The 23,747-nt window shown below is 39.2% G+C and overlaps 1 protein-coding gene across 1 annotated transcript in view; it reads left to right on the top strand.

Moving 5' to 3' along the window:
• The window catches only part of GCH1 (GTP cyclohydrolase 1), a 74,414-nt gene that overhangs the window by 35,415 nt on the left and 15,252 nt on the right, over positions 1 to 23,747 (top strand). The window contains exons 2-3 of the mRNA XM_007948352.2: positions 15,919 to 16,028; positions 21,065 to 21,120. Coding sequence (XP_007946543.1) covers positions 15,919 to 16,028; positions 21,065 to 21,120 — 166 coding nt within the window. The remainder of the gene's footprint in view (positions 1 to 15,918; positions 16,029 to 21,064; positions 21,121 to 23,747) is intronic.

Raw genomic sequence — 23,747 nt, 5'->3', positions numbered from 1 at the left:
GATGCTGGGCTCAAGTATAGCAGGGATTGTGGGGCTGGCGCGGGATCGGGCAGTGTTTTCGTTCTGCTGTGCATGGGGTCACCATGAGTCGGAAATGACTCGACGGCACTTAACAACAAACAACAACAAATCAGGGATGTGCATTTAGAGAAAACTGTCATTCTAAAATAGCATTTTCCTTATGAACCACTTGTATCACCCTTAGTAAAATGAATAATTCCATTATACTGTCTAATACCTGGATTGTATTCAAATTTCTCCAGTTGTCCAAAATGTCTTTCACAATCTAGAACAGTTCTTATTTTGTTCATCCTCACCTGTTCCCTCTTCCCCCATGGTATTGACTTATCAAAGATTAGATTAGTTGTCCTATAAAATATCCCACCTTTGGAATTCCCCCCCCCCCTTCTTGTTTCTATTTAAATTGTTTCTCTAGACCCTATATTCCTGGAATCAAGAAATTAGGTCCTAAGATTTGATTGAATTTAGGGAAAAAATTTTGGCAGGAATGCTGCTTACTTCACAACTTGTTGTTGTTGTTATGTGCCGTCGAGTCAGCCCTGACTCATAGAGACCCCTCCTTGGGTTTCCGAGGCAGTATCACTACGGAAGTAGGATTGCCCAACCTTACTTCACAACTAGGAGGCACAAAATATGTGAATCTTGAAGATTTAAAGTTAAAGACTCCTAGTTGACTTTAGAAGTGATTTTTACTGGATTTCTAGGATAAATTTCATAGATAAGTTTAAAAGCCTTTTTATTAGTTTGAAGATTTAATGGGATTCTTCTTTCCCCTGAAACTGTTTCAGTTTGATTTCAAAAAGTAAAGGTCAAATGAGCATTAAATTACTGAATTTTCCCTCATATAAACCAAATGCGTAGTTGATAAAACAGTGTTTTGCTACTGATGGCAGTGACTGTGGGCTCTGGCCACCCCAGGGTATCAGGCTGCTTTTTCTGTTCTGCTCTCCTGGGTCTGTGGTTAGCTTTGACCCTTTCCTCTCCTTCAACTCCATGTTCTAGTCCCTTCTTGCAGTAGGTTAGGTTCAGAGTTTGGACAGCATTGGATCAGAACTCTGGTCTGGGAGTCAGAAGACAGGGGTCAGAATCCAGCTGTCACACTCACTAGTTGGCTTCTCTTGAGCAGGCACTGTTTCCAAGTACCCCTTCTCCATCAGTAAAATGGGGATGATAAGCAGCTTTGACTAAAACAGAGTTGTGGGTCTTTACATATAAAACTGTTAGAACTTAAAAATGCTCTAAAATAGGAGAAAATCTAGTTTCTGCTCAATGTATAAATCTACTCAGGTAGGCCATTATGTCATTGGTTGGTTTCCACTTTTGTATCTTATCTGATGTAGTATCTCTCTCCCTTACCCCATCTAGGAACCCTTCTTCTTCCTCAGAATCGGATCTTTAAGTTCTAGGTCAAATCCGTAATCTTTGAGAACTTAAAGCCATATATTTTTACCCCTCTCATCGCATACTGTTACCATTATGTACACTATTGCTTTTATAGTCATTCTCCAACTATTTTTACACATAGGCCTCTTATTTCCACACATCAAGTTTCTTGAGGTCCTGATTTGATATATTTGTGTCCAGCTCAGTAATCAGTATAGCACCTTTCATGAAAACTTGATCATGGTACCCTTGAATCTGATTTCTAGTAGGTTGGCTGTAGGATCCAACTGCTTTCTTACGTGGCTCACATTTTTCTAGGATATGGGCACAATTTTCTTATATGAAGTCCTCCTTCCTTTATTTTTCACCCAAGCGTGTGGATCCTCCCTGCCCACATAGACAAAGTCGTCTCTAGCTTTGTTCCCTTGCCTCCCTTGCTTGTCTCTCCACCCGTCCACCCACCCTTGTCTCTGTTCCAGCACCTTTGAAACTGTCAGCCCTTTCCCAGCTGGTGTGCAGACCTTACAGCGTTCCACAGGAATCACCACCCTCTGCCTCGGTGACTGTACTAAAAAACCCACTGCCATTGAGTCCATTCCAACTCACCATGACCCTTTAGGACAGAGTAGAACTGCCCCATAGGATTTCCAAGGCTGTAAATTTTTACAGAAGCAGACTGTCTCATCTTTCTCCCGCGGAGCAGCTGGTGGGTTCAACCTGCCAACCTCTTGGTTCGTGGCTGACTGTTTTAACCACTATGCCAGTGGTGGCTTATGGTGAGGAGCTCTAATGACCACAGTTGAGCCTTGTTGACAGCAATATCATGGCCTCAGGCCCTCACTTCTCACAAGCCTGTGCTTCCAGCCTGACTGGTCATCAGAATCCCTTAGTTTCAAAGACATCCCCCTGGATCACTCTCACACCTGGTGAGTCAGGCTGCTCAGGGTGGCTTGAGAAGTCTTATCCTTTAATAATCTGCCATTAATGATGGTGACCTGCACATCCTGCTGCTACTTATTTGTTAGATAGGATTACAGATGGTTTCATAACATTCATCTGTATGAAATCTCATGGTATTAGTGAATGAATATAGGATGATAAAGGATGAGCCCATTAGAAGCTTTTGGAGCAAATGGTTAGTTTATCCGATTGGTGTGTTCTTTCTTTAGAACTACTGTGAACTGGACCTTTTTATCATCATCTGCTTTGTAATTTCATTTTCAGTTTAACAGCTGGATTGTGAAAGATATATAAAAGCATCAAGTTAAAAAAACTATATTGGCAAGTGTGTGTATCTCCCTCCCCCCATGGCTCCTTGAATACAGTCCATTTTTATTATTATTATTATCTTAAAAATACATTTTATTGAAATATAATTTATGCATAGTGAAATACACAAAACTAAAGTGACATGGGTCAATGCATTTTTTTTTTTTTTGCAGTGTTCCCTCCCCTCTCTTGTTCCCTCCCTTGTTTCCTTGGACTGCCTCTAAGCTCTAATTTTGGTCCACTAGAAATATTCAGAGTAGTAAACTGAAACCAGAATGACAGTTCTTTGGTTTGGACAAAATTTTGAGGGCTAATAATGTGTATGATTGGCAACTGTGAGTTTTATCCATTAATAAATCTGAATTGTTTACAACAGATATTCTTCCATATCTCAATACAGAAAGCCTCTGGCTACTGCCTTGCACATCTCAAAAGCTGAGCCACTGGTGGGAGTAACTGTCAATTTCCAACCTTCCCCCCCCCCCCCAAGAGTTGTACAAGCCAGGAACCTGAGAATCAGGTTAGGCTGCTCCTCCTCCAACCCCATCGTCATACCTGTAAAGATGCTGAAGCTCAGGTCACATAGTTGACACAAAGCTTGCACTAGAATTCTGGTCCCTGGTTTCTTTTAATTTATTCCTCCTACTTTAATGGGCTCCTTCTTGAGCCACTGTGGATGTGGTTATGTAATTGTGTCTGGGTGGAAAGATTATATATGCTTTCATTTTCTGGGCATATCTGTTGCAAAAGACCTCTTTAAGGTGTTCATAAGCAAAGATGTTACTTTGAGGACTAAGGTGTACCCAAACTAAGCCAATGTACTTTCAATTACTTCATATGCATGTGAACTGACAATGAATTTGAATTATGGTGTTAGCAAAGAATACTGAATATGCTATGGACTTATTCATCACAAATACCTTTTTTCAACAACATAAATGGCAGCTGTTCATGTGGACTTTGCCAGATGAATACACAGGAATCAGATTGACTACATCTGTGCAAAGAGGTGATGGAGAAGGTCAATATCTACAGCCAAAATGAGGCCAGGAGCTGACTGTGGAACAGACCATCAGTTGCTTATCTGCAACTTGAACTTTCAAGTTGAAGGTGAAGACAATTAAAAGAAGTCAATGAGAGCCAAAATATGACCTTGATTATATCCCACCTGACTTTAGAGACTATTTAAAGAATAGATTTGATTTAAAGAATAGATTTGGTCATTGAATACCAATGACCAAAAGCCAGAGAAATTGTGGGATAGCATCAAGAATATCATTCATGAAGAAAGCAAAAGGTCATTAAAAAGACAGGAAAGGAAGAAAAGACCAAAATGGATGTCAGAAGAGACTCTGAAACTTGCTCTTGAATGGAGAGTAGCTAAAGCAAATGGAAGAAATGACAAGATAAAAGAGCTAAACAGAAGATTTCAAAGAGCAGATCAAGAAGACAAAGTCAATTATTATAATGAAATGTGCAAAGACCGGGAGTTAGAAAACCAAAAGGGAAAAACACTCTTGGGATTTCTCAAGCTGAAAGAACTGAAGAGAAAATTCAAGCCTCAAGTTGCAATATTAAAAGATTCTATGGGCAAAATATTGAATGATGCAGGAAGCATCAAAAGAAGATGGAAAGAATACACAGAGTCATTGTACCAAAAAGAACTGGTTGATGTTCATCCACTTCAAGAGATGGCATATGATCAAGAACCAATGTTACTGAAGGAAGAAGTCAAAGCTGCACTGAAGGAATTGACTAAAAACAAGGGTCCAGGAGTTGATGGGATACCCATTGAGATATTTCAACAAACGGATGCTGGAGGTACTTACTCATCTATACCAAGAAATTTGGAAGGGGGCTACCTGACCAACTGACTGGAAGAGATGCATATTTGTACCCATTCCAAAGTAAGATGATCCCACAGAATATGGAAATTATTGAGCAATATCATTAATATCACATGCAAGTAAAATTTTGCTGAAGGTAATTCAAAAAAGTTTGCAGCAATATATTAACAGGCAACTTCCAGAAATGCAAGCTGGATTCAGAAGAGGATGTGGAATGAGGGATATCATTGTTGATCTCAGATGAATTTTGGCTGAAAGTAAAGAATACCAGAAAGATGTTTACTTGTGTTTTATGGACTATGCAAAGGCATTTGACTGTATAGATCATAACAAACTATGGATACCATTGAGAAGAATGGGCATTCCAGAACACTTAATTGTGCTTATGAGGAACCTGTACATAGACCAGGAGGCTGTTGTTCGAACAGAACAAGGGGATGCTGCATGGTTTAAAATCAGGAAGGGAGTGTGTCAGGGTTGTATCTTTTCACCATACTTATTTAATCTGATGTTGAGAAAATAATCCAAGAAGCTGGACTATATGAAGAAGAATGCGACATCAGCATTGGAGGAAGAATCATTAACAGCCTGTAATACGCAGATGACACAACTTTGCTTGCTGAAAGTGAAGATGATTTGAAGCCCTTACTGATGAAAATTAAAGACTACAGTCTGCAGTATGGATTACACCTCAACATAAAGAAAACAAAAATCCTCACAACTGGACAAATAAATAACATCACGATAAATGGAGAGAAGATTGACGTTAAAGATTTCATATTACTTAGTTCCACAATCAACACCAATGGAAACAGCAGTCAAGACATCAGATAATGTATTACACTGGGTAAATCTGCTGCAAAAGACTTCTGTAAAGTGCTGAAGAGTAAAGATGTCTCTTTGAAGACTAAAGTGCACCTAACCCAAGCTATGGTATTTTCAATCTCCTCAAAATGCGTGTGAAAACTGGACAATGAATAAGGAAGACTGAAGAAGAGTTGATGCTTTTGAGTTGTGGTGTTAGTGAAGAATCCTGAAAGTACCGTGGACTGGCAGAAGAACTAACAAATCTGTCCTGGAAAAAGTGCAGCCGGAATGCTCCTTGGAAGTGAGAATGGCCAGACTTCATCTCACTTACTTTGGTCATGTTGTCAGAAGGGACCATTTCCTGGAGAAGGATATCAAACTTAGTAAAGTGGAGGGTCAGCGAAAGAGGGAAAGGCCCTCAAGGGGGTGGATTGACACAGTGGCTGCCATGATGGGCTCAGGTATAGCAAGGATTATGAGGTTGGTGCAGGACTGGGTGGTGTTTCGTTCTGTTGTACATGGGATTGCTATGAGTCGGAGCTGACTGGACAGTACCTAACAACATCATGGGCTGTAAGAAAAATGAACAAATCTGTCTTGGAAGAAGTACAGTCAGAATGAGCATTGGAAGTGAGGATGGTGAGATTTCGTCTCATGTACTGTGGACAGGTTATCAGGAGGGACCAGTTCCTGGAGAAGGACATCATGCTTGGAAAGAAGAGGGTGAGTGGAAAAGAGGAAGACTCTCAATGAGATGCATTGACGCAGTGGCTGCAATGTGATTAGCTCAACATAGCAATGAAAGTGAGGATGACGCAGGACTGGGCAGTGTTTCATTCTGTTACACATAAGCTATGTGTCACTCAGAACCAACTTGATAGCACCTAACAACAACAACAATGTTTTGTAAATAAACTACAATGAACATTACTGTTGTAATCAGGAGGAAATGTTATTCTGCAAAGAAAACTTTATATGGGGAAAGTTGGCCCCACCAGTAGACACAGTGTTCATGAGGAAGCTGGCTGAGAGGATGAGAATACCTTACAAGAACTGTATTTGCTAAACAAAACATGCATATTGATACTATTTTGGAGACAGCCAATGTTTCCATTTTAATAGCTTTGGCTATATTTTATCTGCTAACCAGCAACATGTGAATTTACCTCTGCCAAGGAAGATGAGTGAAAATGTCCAAAATTAACAAACTTGAACTTTCTTTGCTTTTCCACTGACAAACTTGCAATTTATGAAGTAAGTTCATGGAGCATGTCAAAGCTGGGCATTGGCTCTGCCTGCTCCAGCAGATGGTGCGACTGGGTGTCCGGAGTCACCTTAGCTTCTGCCATTCTGTCAGTCTGTGGAATGTTTGGGTCAGTGCTTGTTTTGGCCAAGTTTACAAATGTTAGTTCCATCATGTTAAGTGCAAAAAGCTGCACATGTTGAAAGTGCTAATAAGAAATGTATCATCATGACAGAAAAAAAACACCATTGTGTGCATATATATGCATATATAGATATGTGTATGTTTATATATATTTTTTAAAACTCTTTTGTTTTAACATTGCACTTGTGTGTAGGACAGATTTTTCAAATAACAGGTAGAAAATACGGGTTTAATGCCACACTAAGGGCAGAAATCTTTTAGTTGCAGAGTGTGATTTAGGGAGGTTTTTGAGAAGAATTTGAAGAGCTACGTGAAGCAAGCTGTTTCTTTCCTGTGCTTTCCTCCTCCATACCCAGTCCGTCTGCCCAGAGGTAACCCCTTTCTTGACCACCCAGTGGGGGGAAAAAAAAACCCAAAGATATGTGCAGGTGTATTAACACCTCAGTTTAAAAAATCTTAGTATTTTTATTAATGTCTCAAGTATGCAAGAAAAGTATAAAAAAGTAATTTAACCACATCCATCTAGTTTTAACAAATCTTAATTTTCTGCTATAATAGCTTTAAAAAATACTGATCTATCTTAAGCTTCCTATGTATCTCTTCTGATTCTATTACTTTCTCTCCACAGAGATAAGCACTGTCCTAAATTTGGTATCTCTTACTCTCATGCATATTTTTATGCTTTGATTATATGTGTATGTCTATAAATAACACACAGTATTGTTTCTACATTTAAATGGATCATACTGTACATATGCTTTTGTTACTTGCTTTTTCATTGAATATTATTTCAAGGATTTATACATGCAGCTCAAATCCACTCACTTTCACTGCTAGCTATTATTTTATTGTGTAGCTCTAACCAAACTATGCAATCATTCTTCTCATGCACACTCAAGTTTCCTATTTTCCTATTACCAATAATGCCTCAGTGAGGATTCTATGTGTCCTTTGTCCACATGAGTTTCTTTAAAGTCCCTTTGTTAAAATCTATTTTAAGGAAGTAAATCACAGAGTAAAGACTGACATTAATTGCCTAAGCATGGAAGATCTGTGTTTAACACCGACTCTGCCCATGACATACAGGGCACTGTGTGGAAACTCTGTAGTCTTAAGATACAAGGTTTACCCCCAGGACCATAAAACCCAGTTGAGCTGTGAGATGGGAGTACACATGAAGAAAGTATTACTATATTCAGGTAGAGGCAACTCTTGTGTTAGAAGGAGCTCTGACTGTTTAGTCCTTTTTCCACCAAATCAGGGTACGTATCTTTGTTAGCACCTTGAGTTGATTTAATTCCAACTAAGAGCAAACAGGCTTGATACCTTTAGGTATATGTCTCTGTGTCTCTGCCCCTCTGTTCTAGTTCTAAAACCAGTTGGCAGTTCCTGTTATCTCCTACCTATCCCTTCAGATGGATACACGCTTAATATTCTGAGTCTTCTTCCATTCTTTCTGTTCTTGTTGTGGTGGTGGTGAACTATAACAAAGAGTTGGCCATTTTAACCATTTTTAATTGTGCAGTTCAGTGACATTAATTACATTCTTCATCCATTTTCTTTAACGTTGTCCTCCCAGGAAGATGCATCAGGTACGAAATTATGACTTCTTCAGAGACCTCTGATTTTTGGTGATCCTCACCACAAAACATCCTAGGTAGCACATATTCCTATTCATTCAAAATGAGCTCCATTGGATTGAATCATCTTTTAAGGGGAATATCTCCCAGGAGTTTCCTTTCCTTTTTTCCCCCAGCAAACATAGATCTGTGTTTGTCCTTAAAAATAAATCTCTATATATGAGTAGGAGCATTTTGAAGGTCTGAAGAGTCTGTGCAGGAGCATAAAACATGTACTGCTTCAAAGCTGGGCTTGAAGGCGGTTCCTGGGCCAGCAACAGCGGCACCTTCTGGGAGCTGGTTGTTGTTGTTGTTATGTGCTGTCCAGTTGGACCTGACTAATTGCGACCCCTCCTTGGGTTTCCGAGGCAGTATCACTACAGAAGTAGATTGGCCAACCTTCCTTCCAAGGAATGGCTGGTGGGTTTGAACCGCCAGTCTTCTGGTTAGCAGTCAAGTGCCTTAGGCACTATGCTACCAGAGCACCCCCGAAACACCTCCTAATGACTGGATTGGACTCCTAGTGAGCCCTCCTTGGGTTTCCAAGGAGGGCAGAGTCGAGAAAGAGTTGGCCCTGTCTACCTGGCAGGGAGCAGCTGGTGGGTTTGAACCGCCAGCCTTGCACTTGTCAGGCAATTGCCTTAGGCCCAAGGTCATCCCCTAGTCCAGTAGGAGCTGGTTAGAAACGCACAATCTCAGGCCCACCTCAGACCTCTGAATCGGAAGCTTCTAGGTTGTGGCCTGACAATCTGTTTGTGTTTCAGTGAACTTAATTTTTTAAAGCAGTTTTAAGTTTACTTAAATCATGAAGGATGTACGGAGAGGCCCCATGCATTCCCCGTCTCCCTGCACACTGTTCCTCCTGTAATTAACATCTTGGGTTTCTGTGGTACATTTGTTATCATTGGTAACTAATATGGATACATTATTATTATTAACTAAAGTCCTCATTTACATGACATTAGGGTTCATTCTTTGTGTTGCACAGTCCTGTGGGTTTTGCCAAATGCTGATGTCATGTATCTACCATTACAGTACCTGCCATAATAGTTTCACTGCACTAAAAATGCCCCATGTGCCACCTCTTCATCCCCATTCTCCTTCAACCTCTGGCAACCACTGATCTTACTTGCTCTCTCCTTTGGCCTTTTCCAGAATGTCACATATTGGAGTCATACATTTGAAGCTTTTTCAGACTGGCTTCTTTCACTTAGCAATATGCATTTAAGGTTCCTTCCTATCTTTTTGTGGCTTAGTAGCTCATGCAATCTGTGTTTTAATGAGTCTGAGTTTCAAAAGATGCTTAAATAGGTATTCAGGGTCATGTTTTGAGCCTGCCATCCTGTCCTTTCAATGAGTCCTAGCTGAATAAATACTTGAGGGAGGCCACCCAGCAGTGTTAGTTGCTGTTATTACTCAGTCATTAATGACATAAAAAAGGTGTACCTTAGAACAGACATTATGTAGAGTTGTTATGGGCAAACCTTTAACTTTCAGAGGCTGCTTTGTTTTCTTTTATTGGTTATGACCAACAGTAGGAAGTAGAATGCCATAAATCCTTGTTTCCAGGGTTACCTTCTTGCTGCTGATAACAGGCAGGAAATTAAAACAATCTGTGATCGTGTTTTGTTCTTATTAGCCACAGATGGTAGCTTTCAGATATATTGGAGCAAAACATAAGTAACTGTAACAGTGAAACTTCATTATTGAAGCGAAATGATTTGGCTAGGTCAGGTTTATTGTCAGTCCATTTTAATGAAATATGGTATAGGTAACATTTGTTTTAGTGTTCTGTTATCACACAAAGCGTTGGGCCATATAAGCATCACTGTTTTGTTTTAATTTTATTTGAATATGTAAAGCATTTACATGATTTCAGAATCAAAACTACATAACAAATTGCATTAAAAGACGTCTCACTTCCATCCGTATCTTTTCTATCCTGTTCTTTCTGTCCCCTATAATCTGTGGCCATTGAGTCAATTATGATTCACAGCACCCCTGCAGGACAGAGCAGAACTACACCATAGGGTATCTAAGGTTGTAAATCTTTACAGAAATAGATTGCCTCATCTTTCTGCAGCAGAGTGGCCGGTAGACTTGAACTGCCAAACATTGTTAGCAGCCAAGAGCTTTTATCACTGTGTAACCAGGGCTCCTGTTGCCTTTATAGGGAATCATTTTTACTAGCTTTTTGATTTAGCCTTTCAGTATTTCTTTTTCTTTTCTTTTCTTTTTTACAAATAAGCATATATATGTACGTGTACATGTGTCTACCCCGCTGCTGACAAAGTGGTTAAGTACTTAGTGTGTAACTGAAAGGTGAGTGAAAGATGTGGGAGAAAGGTGTGGCAGTCTGCTTCCATAAAGGTTATAGACTGGACACCCTACAGGGCCGTCCTACTCTGTTTTGCATAGTCTCTATGAGTTAGAATTGACTCAACGACGCCTAACAAACAACAACAACTATTTATACCAAAGGTTGCATACTATACTGTTTTTTAACTTTTTTTCCAGAGTGTGCTTTATTAAAGTTAATTTATAAATTGCAGAATTTTGAGTTTTGACAAATAAATACAGTAGCATAATCACCACCCTCGGAAGGAAGATGGGGCAAATCTACTTCCGTAGTGCTACTGCCTCGGAAACCCAAGGAGGGGTCGCTATGACTCGGGTCCAACTCGACGGCACATAACAACAACAACAATAATCACCACCACGTCAAGATGCAGACCATTTCCATCACCCCAAAAAGAGTTTCTTCCTTTTACAGCCAGTCTCTACTCCCACTTGGCTGATTCCTATCTGCTTTCTGTCATTGTATGTGTGCCTTTCCTAGAATCTTACAGTAGCAGGTAGACCTTTTTTTGTGTGTGTTTAGCTTCTTTTACTTAGTATAATACTTTGGAGGCTTGACAATGTTATTATGTATATCAGTAGTTCATTTCATGTTACTGTTCAGTTGATTCCAACTCATAGCAACCCAGTAGGATAGACTAGAACTGGTGGCCTCATAGGCTGTAATCTTTGTGGAAGCAGATTGCCACATCTTTCTCCTGTGGAGCAGCTGGTGAGTTCAAACCACCAACCTTTTGGTTAATAGCCAAGCACTTAACCACTGCACTGCCAAGAACTCCATTATTTGTACATTCCAGTTGATGGATATTGTCCTATTACTTTTTTTAAAAAAATTTTATTCTGAAACAATTTGACTTACAGAAGAATTACCAAGCTACTACCAACTTAGAGCTTTCATACAGACTTCCTCCAGTTTCTGCTAACGTTATCTAGTAAGTCTATGGTGCAATTATCAAAATTTAAGAGATTAGCATTGGTACAATAGTATTAACTATGCTATAGACTTTATTGGAATGCTAACTTTTCATTGCATTCAGTTATGTTTCTTTAGTCTTTTCCAGTCTATGACAGTTCTTCAGTTTTTCCATGCCTTTCATGACCCTGATGCTTTTGAAGAGTGCCGGTTAGGTGTTTTGTAGACTGTCTTTCAATTTGTCTGATGTTTTCTCACGATTAGATGTGTTCATAGATTTTTTTGGAAGAATACCACAGAGGTAATATGCCATTCTTATCATATCATATCAGGAGCTGCATATATATAAGTAGTCTTATTACTGGTTGTGTTAACCTTGATCACTTGGTTAAGGTAGAGTCTGCCAGGTTTTTCTCCATTGGAAAGTTATTAATTTTTCCTTTCTGTTCTGTGTGTGTTAGAAGCAAATGATTGCTTTTTAAATTCAGATATACATCAGTTTGCATGGGACACGTAGCTTAGCAACTCCCTCAATCTTAAAAATAATGGTAATAATAGCAAAAATATAACAGCAACAACTGCCACTTATTCTTCTCTGTGTAGTTCCAAAAACTTGTGGATTGTCTCCCTTAATCCTCGTGATACACCTGTGTGGTTCCCACCTGTTTTATAGCCAAGGAGACTGAGGTGCACTGTCCAAGGTCCCACAGTTAGGAAGTGATGGAGTCAGATACTAACTTAGCCTGCTTTAACACTTGTCACGTGGTTGTCTTCAGAGCTTAGAAAGGGGATCTCTCCTTCTCTGCCAGAAAAAAATAAAAGAAAAAAGAATGCTTTCTACGTTTGAAAGTTCTCTCAAATTTTAAGAAATATATTTGTTTTTGTTTTTACTTTCAAGAAGAGTCATTATGTGACTACAGATTTTAGTAAACTATGGATGGCAGTAACATTACTTTCAAAACTTGGAGAAATCCAGAATACTTTTGGGAGCATTAAGAATCTATTTGTGGACTTCTTTCAAAAATCTGATGGCAGTTTAGGGCAGAGTGTTCTGAACAGAACTGGTTTTGGAGAAGGAGTATTTACTTAAAGAACGACACTGAGCTTTTTCCTCCCTGGATTTTATCAACCACTTCTAACAGCGGTGTCTGTGTATCTAAACCCCACACATGTTCACCTCTGTTGACCGCACTGATGACTTCTGTACTAACAGTCAAATGTGTCTCTGAATAGCTTGACTCAGGGGATGGTCACTGCAGTTCAATGATGACTCAATATATGCAAGTGTCTATTCTAGTAGCAGCGTAGCCACTGAAGGTCAGGTAGTGTGGGTGGACATTTGTACATCTTCGCTGTGACTCACTTGGAGCCTACCTTTCAGAGGGTGCATAGCTGTAGGTGGCTGAGAAGCTCTAGTTCATCTCTTCCCTTCCCCTGTCTAATCATACTCTGTGGATTGGGTACCCCCAGATCTTTGAAATCACACAGCTGTTATCTTGAATATGTCTAGTCTGCCAAGCTGTCCAGACAAACAGTTTTTAAAAACAAAACCTTTTTTTTTTTTTCAAAAGGTCATCTTATTTAATCATTTAACTTTTTTATTGTGGTAAAAATATGTATGATAAAACATTATAATTTCAATCATTTTTGTGTATGTAATTCAGTGACATTAATTACATTCACCGTGGGTATAACCATCATCATTGTCTTTAATTTTTTTCATCACCCTTAATGGAGAGTCAATGCTCCTTGAGCAATAACTGCCCCCTTTCTTCCTCTCACCTGTCCCACGGATAAAATTTGGTCTCTTTACATTTGCCTATTCTAGATATTTCTTATAAATGGCATCACACAAATATTTGTCCTTTTGTGTCTGACTTATTTCACTCAGCATAATGTTTTCAAGGTTCATCCTTTTTTTTTTATTGTGATTTGTGTGAAAGTTTACAGAGCAAATTCAGTTTCCGTACAACAATTCACATACACTTTGTCTTATGACACTGACCACACTTTCCCACAATGCAACAGCTCCCCTCTTACTTCCTCCCCATAGTTACCTCTTCCCTGTGTCCTTCCCTCCATGCACTCCTGCCCCCTGAGCTGTCTCCCTGTGCGTACACAGCCCTTCTATTCTCCCATGATTGTTCTCTCTAAGGAGTGCATCTACCTAGTGTAAATGTTCACCTCATATGCCTGTCTTCTGTTTGGGTGGAAGCCACAGGAATGGGTTCAATTTCAGACCTGAAGGACAGCTAGGGGCCATAGTCTTAGTGGTTCCATCAGGCTCTATCAGACCAGCAAACTTGGTCCCTTCTCCCCCACCCCCAAATGATTTTGAGTTTTGTTCCATATTGTTTTACTCTATCCAGGATCTCCTACACAGATCCCCCTCCGAGTGGTTGACAGTGGTAGCTGGGCAACTAGTTCTTCTGGTCTCATAGTCGTAAGTTGAGGATCTCATGGTGTACCAGTTGCTTGGACTAATTGTTTCCATGAATCTTTGGTTTTCTTCATTCTTCTTTGCTGTGGATGAGGAGAGACCCATCGTTGTATCTAGATGGCTGCTTGTAAGCTTTTAAGATCCCAGTAAAGTGGGATGTGGAACAATGTTTTATGTAGTATGCTATGCCAGTTGAGCTTGAAGGGTTCATCCATTTTGTAGCATGTATCAGAATTTCTTTTTTCTTTATAGCTGAATACTATTCCATTGTATGTATATATCACATTTTGTATATCCATTCACCTGTCAATGGACACTTGGGTTATTTCCACATTTGGCGATTGTGAGTAGTGCTGCAATGAACATTGAGTCCTTGCTTTCAGTTCTTTTGGATGTGTACCTATGAGTAGAGTTGCTAAGACATATGGTAATTCTATGTTTAACTTTCTGAGGAACTACACAACTGTTTTCCATAGTGTTGGTACCATTTTACATCCCACCAACAATATGTGAGGGTTCCAATTTCTCCACATCCTCACCAATAATTGTTGTTTTCCATTTTCCTGATAGTAGCCATCCTAAACCTAAATGCACTGCCATCAAGTTGATTCTGACTCATAGTGACTCTACAGGACAGAGTAGAATTGCCCCATGGGATTTCCAAGGTTGTAAGTCTTTATAGAAGCAGATTGCCTTATCTTTGTATTATGAAATACTGGTGGGTTCTGACCATTGACCTTTTGGTTTGCAGTTGAATGGTTTAATCACTGTGCCACCAGAGCACCTTATAACCATCCTAAAAAAAAAAAAAAAAAAAACCCACCAAACTCACTGCTGTCAAGTCGGTTCCGACTCATAGCGACCCCTCCTTGGGTTTCCAAGGTAGTGTCTCTACAGAAGTAGATTGCCTATCTTCCTTCCAAGGAGTGGCTGGTGGGTTTGAATAGCCAGCCTCTGGTTAGCAGTCAATTGCCTTAGGCACTATGCCACCAGAGCTCCTAATAGCCATCGTAGTGGCGATGAAATGATATCTTATGGTGGTTTTGGTTTACATTTCCCTAATGACTAATGACTTTGACATTTCATGTGGTTATTGGCCATTTGTACATCTTCTTGGTGAAATGTCTGTTAGAGGTTTTGCTCATGTTTATTGGGTTGTTTCTCTTTTTGTTGCTGAATTGACAAACAAAACTTTTTGCTTTTAAATGTCTATTGGATGCCTGGCCATATATGCCAGAATCCACAGCTTAAACAATGCTCTGCTCATCACCAAGAGTCTGCCTAGACAGGCATATGCATAAAAACTGTAGGATTTTATTTCATTTAGGAAGGGAGGAAGGTGACTGGGATAAATTTGATGCTTGTGTATTATAATGAGAAGTGTAAGAGTAGGAAATTATTTGGGGAATTGCAAAGGGAGGTCAAGTTTTTGGTTGTTGGGATCTGGCCTAAAAAGTCAGAGAGCTAAAGATTAGATTTTTTTCTCAGATATGTTTTCCTACACATCCATTGTAGAGAAAATAATTTGGTATGAGAAAATGTAAAGAAAGAAAAGGAACTGGTGCATTTCTACCACCAGAAATAGCCACTGTTTTATTTTGGCAAAATCAATCTATCAGTGAACTCTCTCTTACATATTGCAAATATATTTGTAATTCTGCATTTTATGTAACACTGTATTATAAGGATTTTCCCCATCATTAAAAGAGAACAACTTTGCTAATTTGATAAGAGGATAAATAATTTATACACTGTTAATATTTTAGTGAAGATTAACATTCTTATGTTCAGTGTTTACTTAGATTGTTAGCTTTTTCTACTCTGTATCTCTGTATGAAGTTGGAAATGTTATTAAAGTAAGTCTCTGCTTTCAGATGTCCTAAATGATGCTATATTTGATGAAGATCATGATGAGATGGTGATTGTGAAGGACATAGACATGTTTTCCATGTGTGAACATCATCTAGTACCATTTGTTGGGAAGGTAAGGTATTCTTTTTTGTTGTTTGTTTCTACAATTTTTGAAAGCAAAATGAAAGCTTTTAAAATTAGGATAATTATTTTTCAAAAGCTCCTAACTCCTAATTATCCTTGATACTTAGAGTTAGACATATACATATGTATCAGACAACCTGACTAATCTAGTTTGAATTAAAAAAAATAAAGTAGCAGAAACCCCTCAGGGCAAGTATTTCATATTAAATACCATGCTAATAGGTTAAAATCATGAAGTTAGGATGGCAGTTTTTAGCCTAGCAGCTACAGGATCTGAAAACCTTTGCCTTTATTTGGCTGAAAATGTTTGATCCAAAATATACTTAGGTATAGCATGGTATGATCAGTAATGACTTGCAGAATTTCTCGTGACACAGGTTTATATATTGTTGTTGTTGTTGTTGTTTGCCATCGAGTCGGCCCCGACTCATAGCGACCCCTCCTTGGGTTTCTATATTAGTGGGTTTGATTTGTTTCCAACCTTTTCTATAATAGCAAAAATGAATCTAATGCCAGCTACATAATATGTTACTTAATTTGTTGCAATTAAACATATCTTTTAGAACATGTGGGTTTAGGACAGAGAGTTATTAACTGACACCTTCCTCAAATATTATAAATTTATTTTGTTTTGGTTTTTAAAAATAATTTTCAAACACAATACTTATAAGGAATAGTGGACACCTGTATATGGGCATCTATATACCCATCAACTAAATTTAATTTTGCTTCTAATTACTTTATTATTAAAGTATTTTATTTTTTAACATTTTTTTTTAAATAAGTGAAACAAACCGAAATCAAACCAAATTCACTGCCATGGAGTTAATTCCAACTCACAGTGACCCCCTTTGGGTTTCCAAGGTGATAAATCTTTACGGAAGTAGATTGCCCAGAATCTTTCCATGGGAGTGGCTGTTGGGTTGAACCGCCAGCCTTCTGGTTAGCAGTCAAATGCTTTAGGTACTACACCACTAGAGCTCCTTAAGTGAAACATAGACATATGTAAAACTCATAAGAGTACTCTTTACGACCTCATAGATTAAGAACTAGAACATTATTAGCATCCTAGAAGCTCTGCTTTTGTACCTTCCTAATCCCTAACCCATCCTTCCTCTACAGACATAACCAGTGTATTGATTTCTAACACTGTTTTGCTTGTTTTTCAGCTCTGTATGAGTGGAAGGGATCTACAGTATAAACTCTTGTGTTTGCTTCTTTAGCACCATATCACAAGATTCATTGCTATTATCTGTCATTGTAGTTGGGAGCTCTGGTGGCGGGGTGCTGTTTTGGTCACCTAGTACTGCTCTGACAAGAATATACCACAAATGGGATGGCTTGAACAAACAGGAGTTTATTCTCTTACAGTTCAGAGGCTAGAAGTCCAAGTTCCAAGTGCCAGGCTCTAGATGCTGTGTGAAAGTCCCTCAACCATGGGCTTCAGCTCTGCCTCTGGCTCCTGGCTCACTGAAGCTAGATGCATCTTTCATTCAGGCAGCTATAGACTGCTGAGGTTAACAAGCCCAAGGTCGACAAATAAAATGGCACAGTCCCGATGTTACCAAACTACATGGCAGGCCATTAATTCAAGTCCACTGAAAGTCCCAAGGTCAGCAGAGCATGGCAAGCTGCTGAACAACGACATGGCTACATGCAGGGTTCAAGCGTGCCATAAACTAGAGACTGTTCCCCAAGGCTTCTGCTTATACAGGAAGCAGACCATATCCCTAAGGCAGCTACTCAGCTGCTCACAATAGAGTCCACCATGGAGATGATTACCAGTCTCATCATGGGGAATACTACATCTAGCTGCCCAGCCACTCAACCAGGCCTAACCAAGTTGGCACACAAACTTAACTACTACAGGTGCCTAAGGCATTTGACTGCTAACCAGAAGGCTGGTGGTTCAAACCCAGCCACTCCTCGGAAGGAAGGTTGGGCAATCTACTTCCATTGAGATACCGCCTGGAAACCCGAGGAGGGGTCACTGTGACTTGGATCCAGCTCCATGGCAGTGAGTTTGGTTTGGTTTGATTGTTGTAGTTTGCTGATTTTCCTTGGTGTATATTATTCCATTATATAAGCATACTACAATGTATTTGTCTATTTTGCTCTTGGTGGGTATTTGTGTTGTTTTTGCTTTTCTTCTTGCTATTACAAACAATATTGCTATAAACATTGTTTTGGTGCACAGAGGCATGCATTAGCCTGTACCTAGGGGTGGAATGGCAGAATCATATGGTATATCCCTATTCATCCTATTAGATATTGACTTATAGTTTCCAAGGCAGTTGTACCAATTCATACCCCAACATCAGTATATGAGAGTTCCATTTGCTTCACATCCTTGTCAACAATTGGCACTTTCAGTCTGTTTAAGTTTAGCTATTCTATTGGGTGTATAGTGGTATCTCTCCCTTTTAAAACCTTTTATTATGGAAAATTTCAGACATCTGTAACAGTGGAGAGACTAGTATAATGGAGTTCCCTATTCCCATCAACCAACTTCAATGCTGTCAGTATGGGGCCAGTCTTGTTATATTTAGGTCCCTACAAGACTATTTTGAAGCAAATCCAATACATCATGTACTTCTTCCATAACTGCTTTTATTTAAAAGATAAGATTTTTTTTTGTTAGAAACGTAACCACAATTTGATTATCACACCTAAAAAGTTAGCAGTAAATCCTTCAATCTATAAAGAATATAAAATAAGTTATAGACATTATGACATTATGATTCTTCACCACTAATTAGTTAGTTGTTGTTGTTGTTATGTGCTGTTGAGTCAGCCCCAACTCATAGTGACCCCTCCCTGGGTTTTCGAGGCAGTATCACTACAGATGTAGATTGCCCCATCTTCCTTCCGAGGAGTGGCTGGTGGGTCTGAACTGCCAGCCTTCTGGTTAGCAGTCAAGTGCCTTAGGCACTATGCTACCAGTAAGCATCTGTAAAATGACCTTTTCTTATTTAACCTGTAGCAGCACTGTCACAAACAAAATCAACAGTGATTCCTTAATAGCATCTAATAGCTGATCCGTATTTATGTTTCTCTGTCTCTAATGTCTTATTTTCGGTTTTTTTTAAACCAGAATATGAACAAGGTCCACACATTGCATTTGGTTGATATGTCTCTTAAGCCTTCTTATTGTAAAATTGTCTCCTCTGCCATTACATTCTCTTTTGAAGAGACTGGACCTGTTGTCTGGTACAGTGTCCCACCTTCTGAATTTTTTTCCATTACATTCCTGGTGTTGTTTAACTTCTGCTTTCAACCTCTGGATTTCCTATAACCTGGATTAGACCTAAAAGCTTTGTGAGATTAAGGCTAAACGTTTTTGACAAGAGTTGTTCATTGGAGTACTGTGGACTTCCTGTTCCAGCCCATCCCATCAGGAGGCATGCAGTGTCTGGTAATCTGATAATCAGTGTTGCTGAGGTTGTGACAGCAGGGTTTAGGATTTTCTAGAATGAAGGAACTTTGAGCTCACCTCTACCTTTTATTATGATTGAGAAAATTAGGCTCAGAAAGCCTGTGACTTGTCCAAAGGATAGAGGGAGTTAGTAACCTTTGTGGAGCTCATCCAAGGCACTTGATCCTGGACTCAGCCTCTTACCATTATATCTTATGCTATGATTATCTCTATGTTTATGTTCTTGATAACTTTATTATTAAAATACATTATTTAGTGATTTTCTAAAATGGACACAAAGATGACTTAATTTTTTAAGGTAGACCAAAAATAGTATAAACAACAAATAAATTACAGCCCTGCATAAGTATGAAAACTTCAAGTGGTACAGAAGCCCTTGGTTCTATGGGAAAGTTTCAATGCTCTCATTTTTCTAATTTGAAATATTTAACTTTCAGGTGTTACTTTCATCCTGCTGATTAGCAAGGTGATAAGGTGGGATTCTCAAACTTTTAAAGCATAGCACTAATGGAGGAAAAATCACTACCAATTCCTAGATCAATTACAAACATGTGTATAGTAAATATTAGATGAATAAATGAAACAAATGTTGGCAAACCATGATGTGACTGAGTTGATAATTTGATATTGGGTTAGTTGATCACCTACAAATGACCATTTACCTTATTAGCCTTTTTAGGGAGCTTATGTTTTCTCAAACTTAATACCTGACTCAAAAAGAGGTTAACATTAACATATTAAACATTAATCAGTACTTTTAAAGTATTATAGAAATGGCTTTGCCTAATAATAGGTACTCTGAGAACTTAATTCTGAGGGTACAGGTTCTGTTGAGTCATGGTGGTAGCTAAGCAGAAGAGAGTGCTCTCTAGTGGTTTAAAAATGGAACAACCAAACATGACAAAGGACAGAGAGACCTGTGCAACAAGGCTCTGTGGTGGGGCTTTTAAGGCCACTGTGATGGCAGAATGGCAATATTTATGATTTCTGCCTTTTAAAGGAGGCTTTCCTGGATACATTTCAGTATTGCTGCTACAGGATCATATGCATTTCTCAAGAATGTTTCCTCTCAATAGAGGAAAGACTTTCAGATTTGTACCAAGAGTTTAAATTTACCAGGAAATAATATGACTAATTTTTAAAACTTGTCATTTGATTAATAGACTCATTCTCATGTATTTCCCTTTTTCTACATTTATGTAATTTAAAAAATGCTTAGATAAGTGCTTGATTTTATAAGTCTTAAAGGTTCAAGTTTTTTTAAATGCATTTTCATTCTGATAAATTGTATACGAGACGGCTATATTCTTACTATATTTCCTTATTTTGCCACAAGGAGGTGCCATATTTTTACTTGTTGTTGTTGTTTTTATGTGCTGTCAAGTCGGACCCGACTCATAGCGACCCCTCCTTGGGTTTCCAAGGCAGTATCACTACGGAAGTAGATTGCCCCATCTTCCTTCCGAGGAGTGGCTGGTGGATTTGAACCGCCAGCCTTCTGGTTAGCAGTCAAGTGCCTTAGCCACTATGCTACCAGAGCTCCCATATATTTTTACTTAGTTCACAATTTCTCTCTCTCTATTCTGAAGGTCCATATTGGTTATCTTCCTAACAAGCAAGTCCTTGGCCTCAGTAAGCTTGCGAGGTAAGTATGTTGTGTGTTGAGTAGGAAAACAGTTTTATAGGATCTGTTCCTATATGGTGTAGCTCTCATAAGGATTTCTCCCTTCACCAACATGGATTTAACTTGGAAGTCACATTGCTACTTAAACTATAAAGTCATATAGGCAAATGACTCAGAGGGCCTGAAACACAAATGCCCTTTTCTTCTCACACTCCTGTTGCCTGCCTCTGCCCCCCACCTCCCACCTCTTCTTCCATGGCACATTCTTTTCTTTTTTTTAAATTGTGATTTGAATGAAAGTTTACAGACAAATTATTTTTTCATTCAACAGTTCATACACATTTTGTTTTGTGACATTGATTGCAATCCCCATACTGTAACAACTCTCTTCCCACTTCCTCCCTGTGGTTACCTTTTCCCTATGTCTTTCTTTCCTTTGCATTCCTACCTTCTGAGCTGTCTCCCTGCACAAATGCTGCCCTTCTGATCTCCCATGATTGATTGATTTAAGGAATGTACCTGCCTAGTGTAATTGTTCACTTGTAAGCCTATCTATTGTTTGGGTGGAAGTGAAGTCAGGGTCTGAAGGGAGACTGGGGGCCATAGTCCTCAGGGATTTTACCTGTGAAGCCTGGTTTCATGATTGAGTTTTGTTCCACAATTTTCTCCCATTCTGTCCAGGATCTCCAATTTTGATCCCTTTCTGTGTGGTTGGCATAGTAGCCATGCACCATCTAGTTCTTTTGGTCTCAGCATCCACTAGTTCCTTGGACTAATTATTTTCACGTGTCTTTGATTTTTCTTCTTCTTTGCTCTGGACGAGGAGAGGCCAATTTTTGCATCTTAGACAGCTGTTCTCAAGCTTTTAAGACCCTAGTTGCTACTCACTGAAGTAGGACATAGAACGATGTTTTTGTAGTATTGTATCAATTGAGCTTGATGTTCCCCACAACCGTGGTCCCAAGCTTATGGGCCCAGAGGCTCAATCCCTTAAGTTGTTTGGTTGTGGCTAAGAAGTTAGGCTACCTTTACCCATTTTGGCCCTATTACATATGTGGACATTTTATAGCACATATAAATATGTAAGTAGAAATATCATCTGCGGAGTTCTGGTAAGATGACGGAATAGGCAGAAAGACTGCACGGACCCTCTTCAACAAAGAAAAGGGGAACAAATTAACACATATACAGAAGATAATCCTGGACCCTGAGCCTTGAAGGGAAGGATATAGAAGTGGACTAAACTCCAACTAGTGGAAGAATTTACATGAAAACACCAAAAAAGGAGACATACAGAGCGGCAGTCTGGCAGCAATCCTGACAGCACAGACAGCTTAGATATTGCTGAGGGTGGTAAGACCTAAGAATTAACCCAAAAAGCTGCCCAGCTAGCCAGGGATTGCATGGAGGACTGCTCTGGTGGCTGGAGAATGAAAGGGAAAGCAGCGAAGAGGATGGCGGGCTGAGCTGTGGACTTTTATCTGTCTAGAGGGCGCAGCCATTTTGAACGTTTACAAGTGGCTTGACCATTTTAGATATTTAAAGTGACAGTGTTCTCCCAGAGACTTAAGAACAGGCTCCACTTGCCAGTAACCCCAAGGACATTCCAGACCTGGATGACTGGAAAGGTGCAACATTCCCCTTGTTACTTTTATACCCCACACCCTCTTGGTGAACGGAGGTGCAGCCATCCCTTATTACCACCCACCTTCTGGGCCTGCACCCAGTCTGTGTGCTCGGATGGAGCCTGGGTGCCCTGCCCTGCCCCCATGTTTTTTTTCTTTTTTCTGTTTTTTAGTTTGTCTGTTTTAAAACTACTACTATTATTATTACTTTTGTCCTTTTTACTATTATTCTTTATTCTTCCACTCCCAGGTTCTAGTTTTCAGCTTTTTTCTTTTCCTTGTTCCTAGCTGCAATTTTGGTTTTTTTCTTTCTCATGGTTAACCCTGTTCCTTGTTTTTCTCTTTGCATTCTTCTCATTTTTTCTTCATTACTTTCTTTCTCTACCTTTTTTCTCTTATTGCCCTCTCCCCAGATACTTCTGGGTTTTTTTCTTTCTTCTTTTTCCCTTTTTTCTTTTTTTAGTTACTGTTCAGTGTGATTACATGGTGTATTTTTTGTCCATTTGCTTTTACTTTTTGGATGGTTATTCATTTGTTATTTTTGTCTGCGTGGAAGATAGCAACAGACTCCCATATTACACAACTACATCCACACCTCCTGCAGCTTCACAAACTGAGAGCCACCACTTCCTTCTCCACCAACAAGCCAATGATAAATAACCACCAAGAAGAGCCTGAATCACCCTTGGCTGCTCTTCACAAACAGTTAATGTATATCTAAATACAACAATGCCATGATGTCTCAAAGATGACAGACCATCAGAGTCCACACAAAGAAGAAAGATAAAGTGGTAGAAACAAGGGAGCAGGATACAGACCCAGAAAAAAATTCCTGAGGAAGAAGCAGCATTGGAACTCCATGATAAGGAATTCAAAAGAATTATATCCAGGTATCTTCAAAGAATTGAGAGACAGACCAAGGAAAACACAGACAAAACCATAGAAGAATTTTGGAAGAAAATACAAGAACAAAATGACAAAATAAATGAAAAATTAGAAATGATTCTAAATCTACAGATAGAA

The sequence above is a fragment of the Orycteropus afer genome, unplaced genomic scaffold (assembly GCF_000298275.1).
Source record: "Orycteropus afer afer isolate SDZICR_OR568_19922 unplaced genomic scaffold, OryAfe1.0 scaffold00214, whole genome shotgun sequence".
Classification (NCBI taxonomy): Eukaryota; Metazoa; Chordata; class Mammalia; order Tubulidentata; family Orycteropodidae; genus Orycteropus; species Orycteropus afer.
Note: the sequence above shows the minus strand (reverse complement) of the source record. Positions and strands in the feature narration are given on the sequence as shown.